General features: G+C 43.0%; 1 protein-coding gene across 3 annotated transcripts; it reads left to right on the forward strand.

The window, feature by feature from the left end:
- The first annotated feature begins 241 nt into the window (after positions 1–241).
- AMDHD1 (amidohydrolase domain containing 1) lies at positions 242–16,762 on the forward strand. Of its 3 annotated transcripts, none has more exons than XM_030323434.1 (9): positions 242–393; positions 1,619–1,725; positions 3,370–3,434; positions 5,633–5,910; positions 8,151–8,376; positions 10,756–10,880; positions 14,747–14,840; positions 15,420–15,580; positions 16,441–16,762. In XM_030323434.1, the coding sequence occupies exons 1-9, from the start codon at positions 257–259 to the stop codon at positions 16,526–16,528; spliced, it is 1,281 nt and encodes a 426-aa protein (XP_030179294.1). In that variant the 5' UTR covers positions 242–256; the 3' UTR covers positions 16,529–16,762. The 3 variants fall into 3 exon arrangements, with proteins under 3 accessions (XP_030179294.1, XP_030179295.1, XP_030179296.1); XM_030323435.1 differs by lacking the exon at positions 242–393 and adding an exon at positions 417–827; XM_030323436.1 differs by lacking the exons at positions 242–393; positions 1,619–1,725 and adding an exon at positions 5,267–5,428 and having other exon boundaries at positions 3,372–3,434.
- Positions 16,763–18,407: the final 1,645 nt, after the last annotated feature.

Consider the following 18,407-nt stretch of genomic DNA (forward strand, 5'->3'; position numbering starts at 1 on the left):
CACAAGAGATTCCATGATAACATTTATTACTAATCTTCATTCGGGTTGTTGGCACAGGTACTGCAGCTGCGACGATCGGGGGGTGGGGGGGAGGCGCGCGTTCCCAGCGGATTGGGAAGGCGGTGGCTTCGAGCGCCCGCCCCGGCTCCACCCTCCCTGCCCCGGGCGCGGCCCGCCCACCCGCACCCTCCTCCGCCGGCTAGCCTGCCGCCGCTCGAGCTCCGCGGCCACCCGGAGACCCGCGGCGCGAGGCGACATGGCGGGCGGCCACCGCCTCCTGCTGGAGAACGCGCAGCAAGTGGTGATGGTGTGCGCCCGCGGCGAGCGCTTCCTGGCGCGGGACGCACTGCACAGCCTGGCCGTGCTGGAGGGCGCCAGCCTGGTGGTGGGCACGTAAGTGGCCGCGCTGGGGGGACCGGCTTGGCCCCCTTTCCCTAACTTGTGCGCTCTGGAGGCAACCGGGGAAAAAAAAGCTTTCCGGCATCCAGAGAGCCATTGCAGGCCTGTCTTTTAGGCACCTGTTGCTACCTACCTTGTGTGACAGCTTCCGGTTGCCGTTTGGTGAAAAAACGCTCTCAAGCTGAACCCCACGCCCTCCCTGCCCCCTATCTCCAGATCTTTGGAATCTGCATCTCTGCGGTGGAGTTCTGAGACTTTAAGTTTTTACAAAACACTCTCCAGCCCAACCCCCTTTGTACACTAAAGCTTGAGCACCACGGAAGACGTTCAGATAGTGATGGTTTGGGGTGATAGGAAGTTAAGATTCAGCTACCAAAAAAAGAGGACATTTTCAGTTTTCACTAAGCTTCTGTGCTTCCTGCAATGACGTGAGTAAAAGAACAGCCAAAGTTTGGGAGGGTGAGCCTGCAATGGGAATGGAGTTTGGATGCCTGTTTGAACTGGAGAGCCCCACAGCATCGCGATTGCGCAAGATGGGCTCGGCCCTTATCTGAGGCTGCTTAGGGTTGTGTAAGAGTCCAGCTTTTAGGGACTGTGTGTTTTATTTTTAATTAACAAAGTGATTAAAAAAAACACATTCCCAGTGTTATTGCTAAAAATTAGTTAAAAGCATAACAGAACCGCACAGAGGTAGGAATCCAGAGCTAATTGATGGCCGTACTCTGTAGAAGCCAGAGGCCCTAGTATCTTGCTCTCCTGTGCACAACCCTCTTTCTCACTCACTTCATCATCCAAGATGGCTGCTACGCCTCTCCTTATGGTGTCCACCTTCCAGACAGTAGGAAATAGGATGAGAAAAAAAAATCGTTTTGGTTACAATTTAGTCACATGGGCCACACCCGGCTGATGAGAAACCCATAAATGTAGTCTTCATTCTGGGTGGTCATGTGTTCAGCTAAAATTTAGGAATCTAGCACTGTGGGGGAAAGGGAACACTGATCTTAGCAAACAACTGGCAATCTCTGTACACATGATTTGGCTTTTTGCCTTGCATGTGGCTAGAGTCTTTTTTTTTTTTTTCAAAGACACAGATGCAAGTAGGAAATACAACAAATGTTGACTGATACCAAAAGACATGGGCAACATATTTTAAATCATTAGTCAGCTTTTCCATAGTATTTCCCCAAACTTTAGTAATTATTTCTTGATTTTTATTCAGGGATGGGTTTATAAAAGCCATTGGTCGGGCTGATGCTATCCAAACACTGTTTTCTGAAGAAACGTTTGAAGAAAGAATTGACTGTTCTGGGAAATGCATCTTGCCAGGTATTAACCTCTTTTTCAGTAAAGCCCTGCATCCGGTTTTAGTAACATAAAGAAGAGTAGCAGCTTGTTTTAAATAGGGTCTCAAAATAATACTAAAATATAATAGCTACTGTGCATTGAGTTTCTACTATTGAATGTCTAAGCTGCTTTACAAACATGTTTTCATCTTGAGTCCTTATGACTGCCCTGTAAAGTATCATTATCTATATGTTACACATTAGAAAGCTCCAGTTTAGGGATGAAATATCTTACCCAAGATTGCTGGACAGGTAAAGGGCAAGCTGGGAATCAAACTTATTCATTCACTTCACTTCTTCCCAGTCACATGCTAGAGAGAAACCAGCTGTGGTGTGTTTAGGTTCAAAGGCTGTTGGAAGAACTTTACTAGTCTATTTCATATGGGAGGAAGATAGGGCAAACTGCTGTTTCTAATACCAGAATATACTCTAAATTTACAGAGAGTGTGAAACAATACATCTCTAGGCAGAAAAGTGTGTGTGTGTTGGGGGGGGGGATCCTTAGAGATTTCACTGAAGTTTATTTAAATCTTTAATGATTGACAACAAAATCAGTTTGTTAACCATCATCTCCTACATAATGTTCTATGGCTTCATGAAATCATCTGAAGCAAGTTTCACAAATTTTGAGTTCTATACAAAACATAGAGGCTAAAATTTACATTTTAAAAATGTATACTATGTATATCTGATAGAACTTCTACCTTCTGCCTCTTGGGAGTCAGGAACTAAAGTCAGAGTGAAACCTTATGAAAACAAGCAGAAAATAGTAGAAAGCAATCTGAATAGAGATTCTTGATTTTAGTCCAATCAGAACTATTTATTAATGAGACTTTTAATCCACAAGGTATTTAAAATATTCTGGAAAGACACATTTTACTGAGTTAGACCTGGGTAAGCAAACAATCCAAATGATTGCTTTATAGTTTCTCTTCAGTTAAGCTACATTTCTTTTTTTTTTTTTTTTAATTTTTTTTATGTTTATTCATTTTTGAAAGACAGAGAGAGACAGAGAACAAGCAGGGTTGGGGCGGAGAGAGAGGGGGACACAGAATCTGAAGCAGGCTCCAGGCTCTGAGCCGTCAGCACAGAGCCTGAGGCAGGGCTCGAACTCACAGACCATGAGATCATGACCTGAGCCGAAGTCGGACGCTCAACTGACTGAGCCACCCAGGTGCCCCTACATTTCTTTTTTTGAAGAAAGATTCATATTTCTGATTTCAGATTTTTCCTTCTCAAAGTTGGGAGGGATTGTATTCTGTTTTCACACCCACGTTATTCCTTGGTGATACAGTCCTTGGTTTTGCTGAACTAATAGCTATGACATCCTGTTTTAAAACAGGATGCTTAGTGAGCATGGGCTTAGTGGGCAGAAGAAGCTGTATTTCTTTATTGGATATACTCGTCATGCTGAGTCACCCTCCTCCATTAGAGGCTTCTAGACCGGCCATGCAGAGAGGCTTCCTTCCTCTTGGTGGAGGAAACCATACAAATTCTTCTTCCTCCATCATCCTCCGAGATGGCTGACCATCACCTGCTTTCCCAAGAGTGGTTCGAGATAGTCTGCCTACTATCTAAGGGCTTTCTATTTCTCAGATTTAAAAATGATTTGATTTATTGGTTACAGGTTTGGTGGATGCACACACACATCCAGTCTGGGCTGGTGAAAGAGTTCACGAGTTTGCAATGAAGGTAACTGCAATAAATGATGGTAAATCAAAATAAGGCACAATACAGACACGTCTTTTTCTAAAGAGTGGATAGGCTATCAAGCTTTGCAACAACATATGTCTACATTTCTTTTTAATGGATATTTTTTACTGACCTGGACTATGAAAATAAATTACAACAAAACTGACTTATAACTGTCCAAATCTTTATACTATGCATAGGGCCAGCAATCTTTAGGTATGATAGCTCTCAAAAAATTTTAGCTGTAGAATCCTTATGTATGTATGTATGTTTTTTGTTTGTTTGTTTGTTTTAGACTCCTCCTTTTAAAACAGAGCTGGGCTGCCTTTTTCTACTAGTTTCTCCTCTCTTTCCCTTCCCCCATTTCACCTCTCCATCCTACTAGCCTTTGGAGGGGCTCCAGGAAACAGTTTGAAATTCACCATTCATTGGTTCCAACTTGGAAAAATATATTGCTAATCATAAAAAATAAAATAAGTCTTGTATTTTTTTTCCCTGAAAAATGAGACTTATTAAGAAATATAAGGTGTAGTCTGTGTCACAACTCATTAATTAGCCATGGTCAGCCCTCAAATCCCTGGTTGGAGCCATTTTCACATTGTTTCTTTCTAATAGATTTTATTTTTTAGAGAAGTTTTAGGTTCATGGCAAAATTGAGTGGGAGGTACAAAGATTTCCCATATACATCCTGACCCCATACATGCACAGCCTGCCCCATTATCAACATCCCCCACCAGAGTGGTACCTTTGTTACAATTGATGAGCCTACACTGACGCATCATTATTATGCAGAGTCCATAGTTACTAGTGTTCTCTCATGGTGCTGCATGTTCTATGAGTTTGGACAAATGTGTAATGACATGTAAACACCCTTATAGTATCATACAGAGTGGTTTCACTGCCCTAAAGTTTCTCTGTGCTCTGCCTATTCATCCTTTTCCCTGCCAACCCCTGAGAGCCAATAGTCACTGATCTTTTTACTGTTTCCTTAGTGTTGCCTTTTCCAGAATATCATATAGTTGGAATCATACAGTATGTAGCCTTTTCAGACTGGCTTCTTTCACTTAACAGTATGCATTTAAGGTTCTTCCATCTCTTTTCTTCACATTGGTTTTTAAGTGTACATCCTAACAGCTAAGAAATTTCTTCAGATATTGTGTACCTTCTTCAACACATAAGAGCTGTTTTTGTTTTGTTTCAGTTTTGCTTTTGAGAGAGAGAGAGAGAGAGAGAGAGAGAGAGATTGACAGAACCAGCAGGGAAGGAGCAGAGAGAGAGGGGGACAGAGGATCCAAAGCAGGCTCTGTGCTGACAGCAGTGAGCCTGATGCAGGGATTGAACTCACAAACCGTGAGATCATGACCTGAGCCGAAGTTGGACGCCTAACTGACTGAGCCACCCAGGCACCCCACACACTAGAGCTGTTTTTAAGACTTCTTTATTAAATCACAGAATTTCAGAGCCAAAAAAACAATCCTAGAGATTTGCAGTCCAAACATCTCATTACATAGATGGGGAACGTGAGGCCCAGAAAAGGGATGGCTGTTGAGTGAGTTCACCAGCTCGCCATGGCAGAACCCAGACGAGAAACTCTGACAGGGGGATCCCAGGTTGGCATACTTTGTTTGCACCACACTTCTTGCTGCCTAGAGTAACTGGAGCCCCGTGGGATCCCAGGAAGAGCTTCTCTGCTTGAGTCACAGAGGTCAGGCCCCAAACTCTAGTGGCCAGATACTGAGAGGTGGGAAACCCCCCTGGGTCTCTTTAGTAGATGTTTGGAATAGCTGCAGTGGGGTTCCCAAATTGTCTAAGCTTTGTTTTCTCATCCATAGGTGCTACGGATAGACGGAGTCTTAGCTGGCACACATTGGGGCCAACTGGGTTATTAAAATACTGAAATACTCATGGGCTGGTTGGTAAATTGTTGCTGCTGCCTGAGATTGGAAGTGCTCCCCACCACATCTCCCATTTCTGCCACCCCAGTCCTTCCTGAGGTACCCATGTTCCTTCGGCCCCCCCATCACCCTGGCAGAGTAGGGGCTTCCACGGCTATGTGTCCCAGCATCCTTTCCCATCTGCTGGTGTCCCTGACATATCAGTTGTTAAATCATTTTGAATATCAACCCTGGAGGTAGGCTCTGTGGACCTGCCTGCAACCTCGTGCCTGTGCCCGGCCTAAGGGTGAGCCCTGTGTTCAGTTGGCAGGAGCCACGTACATGGAAATTCACCAGGCTGGAGGAGGCATCAACTTCACTGTGGAGCACACGCGCCAAGCCTCGGAGGAGGAGTTATTCTGCTCCTTTCAGCAGCGGTTGCAGTGCATGATGAGGGCGGGGACCACACTGGTGGAGTGCAAGAGCGGATACGGCCTCAACCTGGAGACGGAGCTCAAGATGCTGCGTGTGATTGAGCGCGCTCGGCGCCAGGGGCCCATCGGCATCTCGGCCACTTACTGCGGGGCTCACTCAGTGCCAAAGTAACCTCAACCTGGGGCACCCAGCTTTGATTTGGGGCATTGACAACAGAGAAGGAAGGGGGCAGGTGGTGCCTAAGTGGGGATACATTCTCCTGGGAGTGGAGGTGAATCCACGCTTTAGTTCTTGCAGAAGAGTCCGGTAGAAGCCATTAGAGAGGTGTTCTGATTCTAATAGACATCTCATGCTGGTGGTTTTAGGAAGGCGATCCCCACCGGACCTATCAGTTTGCTAGTCCCTTAATGATGAAGGAGGAAGAGATGTTCAAAACTCTTTCGGTTAACAAAAAGCAATGCCCCCCCCCCCCCCCCGTATAGATCCTTTAAAATGACAGATGCTACTTTAAATAGTTGCCCGTGACAGCATAATCACACATTAGAGATTCAGAGAAACACTCTGTAGGAGATAGATCACATCTGTAAGGCAAGAAGACTCAGAATGGTTTTTAATTTTGTTCATCTGTTTACTTGTTTAGCACCAAACATGTTTTCTTGTTGTAAATGTGTTTTTAGCTTTCCCTTTATCCAAAAAGTTTCTCCTATATGGCTTTACTGTAGAGAATTATGTCCCTTTCTGCCTTTGTACTTTATCTGTCCTGAAATTTCTAGACCCAAAAGCCCGCAGTTCTAGAACTAAAAGGTCCAAAGAAATCCAGGACTTGACAATTAACAGGGCAAAGTCTTAGTGCAGTTTTGAGTTTTGATAATGTAGATACATAAGTGCCACAGGCTTACTGAAATTCTTTGAAAGTTTAATAATTTATATATTTTTACATTTATTCACTTTTGTGTATTTGAAAAATAAGTTTAATGTGAATTTTTGGTTTATCATTTTTAATCAGAGAAAATTTAAAAATTAACATTAAATTTATTACTTAAAATTCACAGAGCTAATTAAGTTGAAACATAAATACTTAATATTTCCAATGATGTTTTTGTATGTGTGTAGCATTTCTACTTCTGAGATTATTATTAAAGCTTAAAACTGCACTAAGACTTTTGGGACATCTGTCTACAGAAAATGGATTTTTTATTTTTCCCCAAATGGAACATAAGGTGGATGAAAGGCAGTGTAACATGGTAGAGAAGTCTCAGGCTTTGGAGCCATACCAGACCTGGGTTTGAATCCAGCTTGGCTACTTTCCCACTGGGTGATTTTGAGGGCATCACTTAACTCTTTTGAACATTGGTAAAGCAGTGAGAGAACACACTCTCTATATGATTGTCTTGAGAATTGGAAACAGTATATGTAAGTGCCTGTCTCCTCATGGTCCACCTCTGTCTTCCTACCAAAACGGTTTTTGTGGAACAAGAGACTTTTATGTTCCAAATATAGGGCTAAAATTTTTTTAAATGTTTTTTTTATTCACTTTTGAGAGACAGAGAGTGAGCAGGGGAGGGGCAGAGAGAGAGGGAGACACAGAATCTGAATCAGGCTCCAGGCTCTGAGCTGTCAGCACAGAGCCCGATAAGGGGCTCGAACCCACAGACTGTGAGATGATGACCTGAGCCAAAGTCGGACGCTTAACCAACTAAGCCACCCAGGTGCCCCATATAGTGCTAAAGTTTTACAGAATGTTCTCTATCTGCTAATGAGTCTCTGAGGGCTACATCTTGATCCCCAAAGATACATACAGCCTGAGCCTCAGAGTATGCCAAATGACGGCTAAATAGCATGTCCAAAGTTGTGTAGCCAGCAAAGAGCAGAGCTCTGTGTCCGTCTGACTTCAGAAGCCCAGCCCTGTCTAACACATAACTATTTCAGAATCTTAGAATTTCAGGGCCTCTCATGATCCTCTTTCCTCGTGGTTCCAAATGGTGAGATAGGAAGCCTTAGGCTGATGCTTCTAGAAATAGTGTGGAAGAAGAAAAGTGATTGCTAGGGCCCAGGTAGGGGGCCCTGCAGTTGGTTGTCAGGGAAGCATCCAGGATGCTCTCTAAGTGTTTTTGAAAAGAGTGTTTAGTTTCTCAGGCAGGGAGCCTTGCTGGCATTCTCAAAGGCAACATGGCTGAACCAGAATGGATGAGCCATTTGAGTCTCTGTGTCCAGGGTCTGTGTGTACAGAAATCTTGTCAATATCCCTGCTATAGCCCAATTGTTAAGACTCCTGAGTTATTGCTTTAATTATTTCTCTATCTTAAGGTCATTTGCCTACAGTTTGTCAGGTTCTTCAAGTGCCAGAAAAGCCTTTCTTCAATTAAAAAAATTGTTTTTCCCATGTAACCTCATTTTCTTCCCTCAGAGGAAAGACTGCTACAGAAGCTGCTGATGAAATCATCAATAACCACCTCCCAAAGCTGAAGGAGCTTGGCAGCCGTGGGGAAATACACGTGGACAATATAGATGTGTTCTGTGAGAAAGGCGTCTTTGATCTCAATTCCACCAGAAGGATTCTTCAAAGTGGAAAAGATCTAGGATTACAGATTAACTTTCATGGGGATGAACTCCATCCTATGAAGGCTGCTGAGGTGTGGTTGACCTTTGGCTTTTCCTTTGTCAAGATTCGTGCGGTGGAAAACTTCCTTAGTTTGTTCAGAGTTAGGAATAGCCTTTCGAAAAGATAGAGAATGGGAGAACTCGTTTGAACAAATGCGAGGGCTGGTCGGGTTGAGACTTGGAATCGCTGACCTCTATTAGAAATTTACTTTTTTGCCGGCCATTTACTTTTATTATCACCTGCTGGTGGTATTAGTAGGAAGAGAAGTACCTTTGTGATCTTGTTTATCAAATTCAGAACATAGCTTGGTTGGAACACAAAGCTACACTGGCAGAGTCTACTAAGTTCACATGTGGCTTCCAGGGGTTTTCTGTGGCAGCCTCCAGGTGAATGTTGGTGGAGTGCCCCATTAGTAGTCACCGGATGATTTTCTGATCTGCATGTCTTGCTCAGATTCATTTATTCATGCTTTTCACAAATACTTGAGTGTGTGCCAGGCACTGTCCTAGGCATTGAGAATTCAGCAGTGAATGAAACAGACAAAATTCCCTCAGTTGTGAATCTAGATGTCACTCCTCTAAACCCTGGAGCAAAATAAATAACTGCCATTGGGGCAAAAATATAGATGTGGATACTCCACATGTGTCTCAACGATAGCACATGTAATGTGATCTCTTGAAATCACTTCCAAATCTTGTCCCGTGTTTCCTGCCCAGTGGATGACCCCATTTACCTATGTATTGCCTAAGCCAAAAATTTGGACATCACTTGGTCTCCTCCCCATCTTACCTGTCACATTTCAACCAATCTGCGAGAGCTCCCAGTTTATTTCCTGAATATCTCTCAGTTTACTTCTCTTCACCCTACTGCCTAGTTCAAACCACCATCAGCTCTCAGCTCCTGCAACAGCTTTTCTCCTTGCATCCACACTTCCTGCACTTCAATTCATTCCTTTAATCCATTCCCTACAGTGCATTGTATTTTCCTCTCTGTTGCTGAAAACCCCTGCAAGGCTCACCAGTGCTGGCAGGATGAATCCCAAACTCAGCACATGTAGACTTACCAGATCCAGCTCTCGCTCACCTCCCATCTTCCTCTTTCTCTGCCCTCTTTACCATGAGCCAATCACAGTAAATAGTTTTAGTATACCTAATAACCCATGCCTCTGGATATGCTTTCTCTAATCTGAGTGTCCCTTCTCTGGCTCACTCTAACTCCCCTCCATGTTTCATCTTAGCTACCACTTCTCTGGGACCCTTCCCAGAGCTCTCCAAGAATGGGCTATAGTCCCTCCCTATGCTTGTCCCACTGTGTTCAAATTGCCTCTGTGATCCCTACTGGACCGTAAACACGCTGAGGACTGTACCCACACCTTCACAGCCCTATCCCTGGGGGTTAGCACAATACCTGGCATACAGATGGCCTTTAGAGAGTAAATATTTGTTGAATGTTGAATGAATGTGAACTAGGTGGTCAACAAGATACTCTTGGTCATAGAGAGTGACTGGCCAGTTAAATCAATAGAGGTCAGTATCCAGGATGAACAAATCAAGTTTGGAAAAGTGAAGGTGATTCCAAGGTTGGAAAGAAACTCCCCCTGGGGAGCAAAGTCTGTCTATGGAATATTGGACTCTCCAGAAGCCCAAATCAAAAGGCTATTAGACCTGAGCTCCTACTGATGTGGGGCCAGCTCTTTCCTGCCCTGGTGTGGGCATCGCTGCCTCCCTGGACCATGGTGTAATGTCAAAAATTAGTCTACTTTCCTTGCCTTGGAGTGCTTACCATATCACCTTTCAGACTGGGGCAGTGTGTATGTGTGTGTGTGTGGGGGGGGGGTATGTCAACCCGAGAAGAAACCCACTTAAATGCCATGTTCTCATTATTACTATAAGATTACCTCCTCTTGGTATTCCTCTGACAATCAAGCCCAGACTTTTCACCTGGAGAGACATCAAGCTCAAGTAGATATTCTCGAATTATACATACAATTCCATTTTTAAAGTTTGTTTTCTTAATTGATCTCTTTTCACTGAGTCAATGCAATCCAATATACCTTTCTTTATGGTGTTTTTATGATGCTAGAAGAATCAGATTTTATTACCAATGTCACTCAATGTTCTATTCTGATCCATAAGATTCATGAAGTTTTCTTTTTTAGCAAATGCCTGAAGAATATCAGTAAGCCCTTATATTTAAGAATAGTTTTTAAAGTAGCACACTAGCTCATTTTCAAGTGAATGTCCTTGACAGAGCCTTTACCCATTTGGGGGCTTCTGTTTTCAAGAGGCAGTTGCCAAGAAATTTTCATAATAGAGCGCTGTTTATTTTTGCAGGGAAAACAATGTTCTGGCACTTTGTTGGTTATTGTTGTTGGTGGTGAAACCTTTCTCTCTCTGCCCATTCTGCTTAGCTGGGAGCTGAGCTGGGAGCTCAGGCGATCAGTCACCTGGAAGAAGTGAGCGATGAAGGCATCGCTGCCATGGCAACGGCCAGGAGCTCCGCTGTCCTCCTGCCCACCACCGCCTACATGCTGAGGTGAGCTGCCCGTGCAAGCCGTGAGGATGCAGACCGAGATGCCTAAATAGTATTTCATTGTCCTTCCAAATTCCTGAAAAATGCAGATCAGGAAAACTGAGCCCATGGGAGATGCCAATTCTGGAGTCAGGTACAGAGATGCATTATTCTGAGGAAAGAGCTTGGACCCAAATGGCATTTGAGTGGTGGGATTATTGCGAAGAGTGGAGCTTTCTCATTCTTTTTTTCCCTCCTTTTTGGGATTTTCCAATTAAAAATCATGCATCACTTTTATCATTAGAAACCAATGTAATGGACTTTCTACTTAAAAAAACATGCATAAGATGTTAGAGATATTTAGCAATATTCAGAATCTGAAGGAGCTGTTTTCTAAGAGGATGCAAGTAGGTACCTCAATCTTCACAAATCCCGGAGGTGGGAGGAAAGAGGAGATGTCTAAGTATATTTTGTGAAATCTTCCCAGGAATTTTGCTGTTTGCCCTCTATGGATTGAATGCACCTAGCCCATAGTTCATCATCATAACTGCCGTTTCGGACATTGGACCATGTCTGGAGGCAGTTTGGGTTGTCATGACTAGGGGGCGCTGCTGGCATCTAGTGAGTAGAGGCCAGGGATGCACCTAAACATCCCCACAGTGCACAGAGCAGCCTCCCACCACAGAGAGTTGTCCTGCCCAAGAATTACCCAGCCACAATATGAACTGTGCCGGGATTGGGACACTCGGCCTTAGCGATTGAAAAGCCAGGCTTTGAGTAACCTTTATAAGAGAGAAGAAAGGAATATTGCAGTGCTTTTCTCAAATAGAGTATGATTTATACACATATGTATAATATTATACATTTCTCTTATTATTACTCTTCTCTTAATGTAAAGAGTAGACATAATGTAGATTACGACCAGGAAATATCGATCAGTAACCGTCCTTGGTATCTTGGCATTTACAGCAAGTCTCAGCAATCATCAACTGAAGTCATCAATCAATACTTAATCTGGTTAATTTTCCATCAACCAAGGAACACTTTTAACTCACTTTGAATCTCTTAAGATGGAGCGAAACTCTGACACTTGAAGTATGAAGGGCAGCTCAGCAATAAAAGTCAGAACTTTGTCCCGCTGCCAGAGGGGGCTGCCATCTGTGGTCACCACAAGATGGGTTGGTCACGCAGTTTGGACAACAGGAAGAATCACAGACAAGGCCACACTTTTCTCTCTGGCTTCTCTGTTCTGGAATTTTTCTGATCTCTCCAACAGGAGCAATTTGCAGGGCTCCCTGTCATGCCCTGAATTCTCCCTCCTTTTTTTTTCCTCTCTATATGCTTATTTATTTTGAGAGAGAGAGAGAGAGAGAGAGAGAGAGCACAAGTGGGGGAGGAGGGTGGAGAGAGAGGGGGATGCCATAATTCTCTCTCTTTTTTTCTCTCCAAGTGTTTGTTTATTTTTGAGAGAGAGGGAGGGGGTGGGGAGAGAATGTGCACAAGCGGGATAGGGGCAGAGAGAGATGGGGACAGAGGATCTGAAGTGGGCTCTGTGCTGACAGCAGAGAGCTTGATGTGAGGCTTGAACTCATAAGCCATGAGATCACGAACTGAACCGAGGTCAGACGCTCAACCAACTGAGCCACCCCGGTGCCCCTGCCCTGAATTCTCTTGCCTCTCATTTCCAGAGTAACAGTTGCCTTACGCTACTCAAGGACTTGCTGTAATCATTATTTTATGCATCTTTGTGTGTACTGTTTACATTTATTCCGGATACATTCACCTTAGTTTTTCTGGCACTCCCTTGAGACTTCTACAGCCTCACTTTTGCTTTTTCTTTTTTTCTTTTTTTACCTCCTGAAGTATTTCTGGAAGGGGAGGGGAGGCCATCAGAATGAACCGTGGGGAAATTTTAAGCTCTACCTTTCCTCACCCTTATCTCTGCTTCACCCACCTCCTCTCATATATTATCCTAGTTGAGGAACATTATCTCAGGTCATCCTGCAAATTGTCAGTCATAGACTGTGAATGTTTCAAGGACCTCAGTCTTGGCCTGTAAAACCTGTAGACTCTCAGCACAACCGATTTTATCTGTCTTCCTCCCCCCGACACTGTGAGCCTGAGTAAACACTAGCGTAGAGTCTGATAGCTCAAGACTGCATCCCTAGGATGACCCGTGCCCCTTATAGTGCCTGCCTGAGAAAGCCCAACCTGACAGGGGAATTAAGTGTTTGTTCCAACAAAACCAGGCGACAGGCAGCTGGACCCCTGGACTTCCTCTTAGAGCAGTAACTTTACAAAGCTTGCAATTGTAAATTCTTTCTCTGCTCCTTTTTTTTTTTTAATTAAAAATTTTTTTTAAATCTTTATTTATTTTTGAGAGAGAGATAGAGAGAGAGAGAGAGAGAAAGAGAGAGAGAGAGAGAAAGAGCAGCAGGGAGGAACAGAGAGAGAGGGAGACACAGAATCCAAAGCAGGCTCCAGGCTCCGAGCTGTCAGTACAGAGCCCGATGCGGGGCTCAAACTCACCAACTGTGAGATCATGACTTGAGCTGAAGTCGGACGCTCATCTGACTGAGCCATGCAGGTGCCCCTTTCTCTGCTCCTTTGAGATATAAATCTTCCACCACCCAAGCAGGATTGTCTCCTCAAGGACCTTAGAGCCCTCTCTTCAAAAGGCAAACATTCAAGAAGACAACTCTGTCCCTAGTTCCCAGCCTGGTGGGTACACTGCACCAGCTTATGCCCCTGCCTCTTTTTGTAAAGGTAGTGAAGTTTGTTTCTCCTCCAGAGAACAAACCAGTGCCAGTGAACAAACGCAGATCATACTGGCCCATCTCTCATGCTTTTAGAAAATTTTCACTTCCCTGGCTCTACTCAACTCCCTCTGCCCCTTTTTCCTCCTGATCTCCTCGTTCTTTCTTAAAACACCCAGTTAGCACTGCACAGATCAAAACAGTCCAGTCCACATGGGACTCTTTTCCCTTCTGCAGTCGTTATTACTGAATACAGTTTGTCTTCAGCATTTTAACTAGTGTTTGGCTCTGTTTATCTCTGACATAACTTTTGAGTCATGTCCTAAAGAATAAATAATATTGTGCCAAGGAGGTCAGGGAGAATGTACCCTAGGAAGAAGCACAAATATTTTACATATTAGATTCTTGGGCCTTCAGGATTTTAAAGGGCCACAAAAAATGTCCGAGACCCTTCCCCCCACCCCCTGTGCAAGGAGGGAGAGAAATATGAATAAAAAATTGCAAAATTGAAGTTAATAGAAATAACATTTTTTAAAACTTCATTGTTTATATTTGGGAGTCAAAAAAAAGTTTGTTACATTTGAAAAAATTTAAGTTGTATTTTTCTTCCTTAGCAGGAATTTTTGGATGTATATAAAGATTGCCAAAATAGGGGCACCTGGGTGGCTCAGTTTAAGTGCCGCCTCTTGATCTCAGCTCAGGTCACGATCTCAGGGGTTCGTGAATTCGATCCCCATATAGCGGCTCTGTGCTAACAGCGTGGAGGCTGATTGGGATTCTCTCTCTCTGCCCCTCCCCTGCTTGCATGCATGTGTGCTCCCTCTCTCTCTCTCTCTCTCTCTCTAAGTGAATAAACATTAAAAAAATTGCCAAAATGAACACTCCCAAATTAAAGAAGTTAATCATAGCCAAGTCATTTCAAAAGCAGAATGATAAAAGTCAGAAGTCCTAGGCTTCCACATCACCATTAATCACTTAACCTTGAGTTTCTGTTTCTTCTTCCAGAACACAAATGGGTTGGATATCTTAAGTCTGCTTCCATTCTGAACATCTAGTCTGCAGAAGCTCCACTTCCAGAGACTGACATCTTTTTTTTTTTTTTTTTTTTTTTTTTCTTTTTCCCCCTTGTCTTAGACTGAAGCAACCTCGGGCTAGGAAGATGTTAGATGAAGGGGTAATCGTTGCTCTGGGCAGTGATTTCAACCCTAACGCATATTGCCTTTCAATGGTAATTATTTTTAATGTGCCTTTCTGAGCAGAGAATCAGTCTTCCACCAAGTGTATAAATAATTTAAAACTAGTTCACTAACTGCTAAAATGTTCCAAAGATCTAAAAAATATTTTCCTGTGAAACAAGAAAAAAAGTGTAGACGACAGAATAATTGGATATTTCTGCCCCACATGAATGCCTCCAGGCATAGAGAGGGGAGAGAAAGTTCTACCTGCATAATTTTTTGATTCCGCCTTGGGCGTTGTGGTTTGACAATAGCTTATTCCTGTCTTGGAGGTTAGCACAAGCTCAAAGAAGTTTTAGTGAGTGAGTGTGGAGGGGAGCTTAGTGGTCTTGAAAAGTTGTGAATAAATACTCCATATGTGGCGGAGGTGGGGGTGGGAAATCTGTATTAATAAAGGGATCTTCTCCAAAGCATAAGAATCTTTACATGTGAATTATAACTTTTCTCATACTAGTTTAGCCAGTTCCTCCTATTTATTTAATTTCCATTATTGGTTGTGCTGCGTTGAGAAATGTCCAGGTAGAAGTTGCCATTTTGTTACTTTCCTCTAACACTGTTCTTTCTTGCCTTAGCCAATGGTCATGCATCTGGCCTGTGTGAACATGAGAATGTCCATGCCTGAGGCCTTGGCGGCTGCCACTATCAATGCAGCTTATGCGCTGGGAAAATCTCACACACATGGATCTCTGGAAGTTGGTAAGCAGGGAGATCTCATTATCATCAATTCATCCAGGTGAGTGCTCTCCCAACTGAACTAGTTTCTTTCATGCCCGTTGTAATATATAGACTGGGATTAAATGCCTTTTCTGCTAATTATTAGCATCAGGCTCCGTGTAGGCTCAGATGCCCCCCAATCTCCTTTATCATCATCCCTTTCTAACCAGAAAGTCTGCCTACAGATCCTAAACCGCACAGAGGAGACCAGATTGTCCAGTGTTTTCATCTGTCTTACATCTTTCATAGATCTTCAGGTTTTTGTTCTGACCTGGACTTGGGACTTGTGCCCCCCAGCACAAGTTTTTCTGCTGGAGTTCTGACCAATGCTTGTGCTGGGCACGCATGTCCCAACTCTGGCTCGTCACCCTGGTTCTGATTCATTACCTCTCTGGCGTCTTCTCGCTCCTACCAGATCCCCAAAGGCTTAAGTTTTCCTGCCCCTGGTTACTCACCCACAGCCTGCTGCTAATTGGGCCCCCAGTGTGACAACTGAGTCTTAACTTTTCTGTCTTAAAGTTGTTAATCCTATGGCTCCTTGACCCTAGCCAGCCTATTGTAGTCCTTGGACTTCGTGTTTGACAGAAGAACGAGGCTCTGTAATTCTACTCCTCACTCTTTCTATTGAAAATGATACTGATGTTACTTTTTGTACATCACTTAATAGGATCAAATATGTTAAGATCAAATACTTAAATAACATCATTAAACCGTATTTAAGTCGTAGACCAGTCATCATGTAATCTATTTTTTTAAAAGCCCAAATACCAATGACAAAGTATGAAGAAATTTTGAGAGAATGTATTTTTAAATTAGCATTTATTGACAAAGGGATAATTTTGGCTTGTATACATTAAAGTACGTTTGATTTCTTTCTAGATGGGAGCATTTGATTTACCAGTTTGGAGGCCATCACGAATTAATTGAATATGTTATAGCTAAAGGAAAAGTCATCTACAAAAAATGAAAGATCTGAAAGGAAAGAGAAGACTCTTCGACTGTATAAGTCAATGCAGTTGTAGTAAAAGTTAAAATACCATAGTAATTTACCAGGGTGATGTCAGATATATTTCAGTGCTTTGTTAATCCACTTGAAAAAACCAAGAGATAAATTTATTTTCTTTTAACATGTGTACCTGGACATACAAATAGGTAAATCAATTGGATCATAATCTTATAACATTAAATCATCTCGCAGAGATTTGTTACAAATATTTTGAAGATTAATATGATGGAGTATCACCAAAATGCCTTTGTGGGGAAAGCAGATTGGCAATTAGGTAGACATGGCTTGGAAATCCCATTTTATTTCTGCTTTTCAAGTTTCAGTTTTTAAACTACATTTAGTGAAAATTAGGGGATGGTGAGAAATCCAAGTGATATGCCCCAAACTAAGCACGTGTAGCCTTCTATAATAGGCTAGTCCTGGGGCGCCTGGGTGGCTCAGTCGGTTGAGCATCCGACTTCGGCTCAGGTCATGATCTCGCAGTCCGTGAGTTCGAGCCCCGCGTCGGGCTCTGTGCTGACCGCTCAGAGCCTGGAGCCTGTTTCAGATTCTGTGTCTCCCTCTCTCTGACCCTCCCCCGTTCATGCTCTGTCTCTCTCTGTCTCAAAAATAAATAAACGTTAAAAAAAATTAAAAAAAATAGGCTAGTCCTTTCCCCACATAGCTTGTCTTTACAGATGTTGTTTGAATGAATTAGTGTCTCCTATGGGAGGGTGTCCCTATATTTCTAATTTCTTCTCAATTCTAGCAATAGAGCTGCACAACAGACTTCAAGGCTTGTCATTTTATACATGAGTACAGGGGCCTTCCTCGAAAGGATGCATTTTGACCAAATCTATTAATGTGATTTTTAAAAGTCATTTTTAAGTTTTTGATTGTTCACATTACAAATGTGTAACAAAATTTTTGTAGCTCTCAATAAATTTTGTAGTCACTATTATTGTTGTTTCCAGCCCTGGAAGTAGATCAGTGGTATTATCTATTGCAGCTATTTGGGAGATGAACAAATTACATAATTACACATAAAGAAATAGTGGATGACTATATAAATCGGTGTTTCTAAAGCCCTATGAGTTTACTTGAAATATTTTAATTTTTTAATTTTTTTTAATTTTTTTTTTTATTTTAGAGAGAGTGCACCAGTGCGCATGAGCCCGAGTGGGGCGGAGGGTGGGGGGCGGGCGGAGGAGGAGAGAGAGAATCTCAAGCAGGCTGAGATTCAAGCACCCCTCGAGCACGGGCTCGGTGTGGAGTCTGACACAGGCTCCATCCCACAACCCTGAGATCATGGCTTGAGTTGAAATGAAGAGTCAAATGCTCAACCGACTGAGCCACCCAGGTGCCCCAACTTGAAATCTTTTTAAATGTTTGATCATCTTTATAATCACAACTGCATTATTAAACTTTGTCCTATTTATGAATAAATGATTTGAGAAGTAAATGTTAACCAAATTATCACCCATTTCAGGTTAATAAAGCCTGAATCAATGAGGCTTTACTGTATTCCATATATATTGAACCAAAATACCCCTTGTTGGGAGGTTATGGGTAACATTGCACATTACTGTCACTACCTGATAGCATGGGGTCTTTGGAGCATTGTCCTTCATATGCTTGGTGAAGGAGTTTGAGGAGGTGTGGGAGATGGATGGTTGCTGTGGGTGATGCCTCCCCAATGACCAAGCACTTGCTCAGCAGTTGGAGTTTGGGATGCAGGCGATAGATATAAAGGCCAAAACTAAAGACTAGGTGTGTTTAGCACAGAAGTATATCTTTACGCCTATGGAATAAGAAGGAGAAGTGCACCCTATTTTCCCTCTAGGAGGCATTCACTTTAAAC

This window comes from Lynx canadensis, chromosome B4, assembly GCF_007474595.2.
Source record: "Lynx canadensis isolate LIC74 chromosome B4, mLynCan4.pri.v2, whole genome shotgun sequence".
Lineage (NCBI taxonomy): Eukaryota > Metazoa > Chordata > Mammalia > Carnivora > Felidae > Lynx > Lynx canadensis.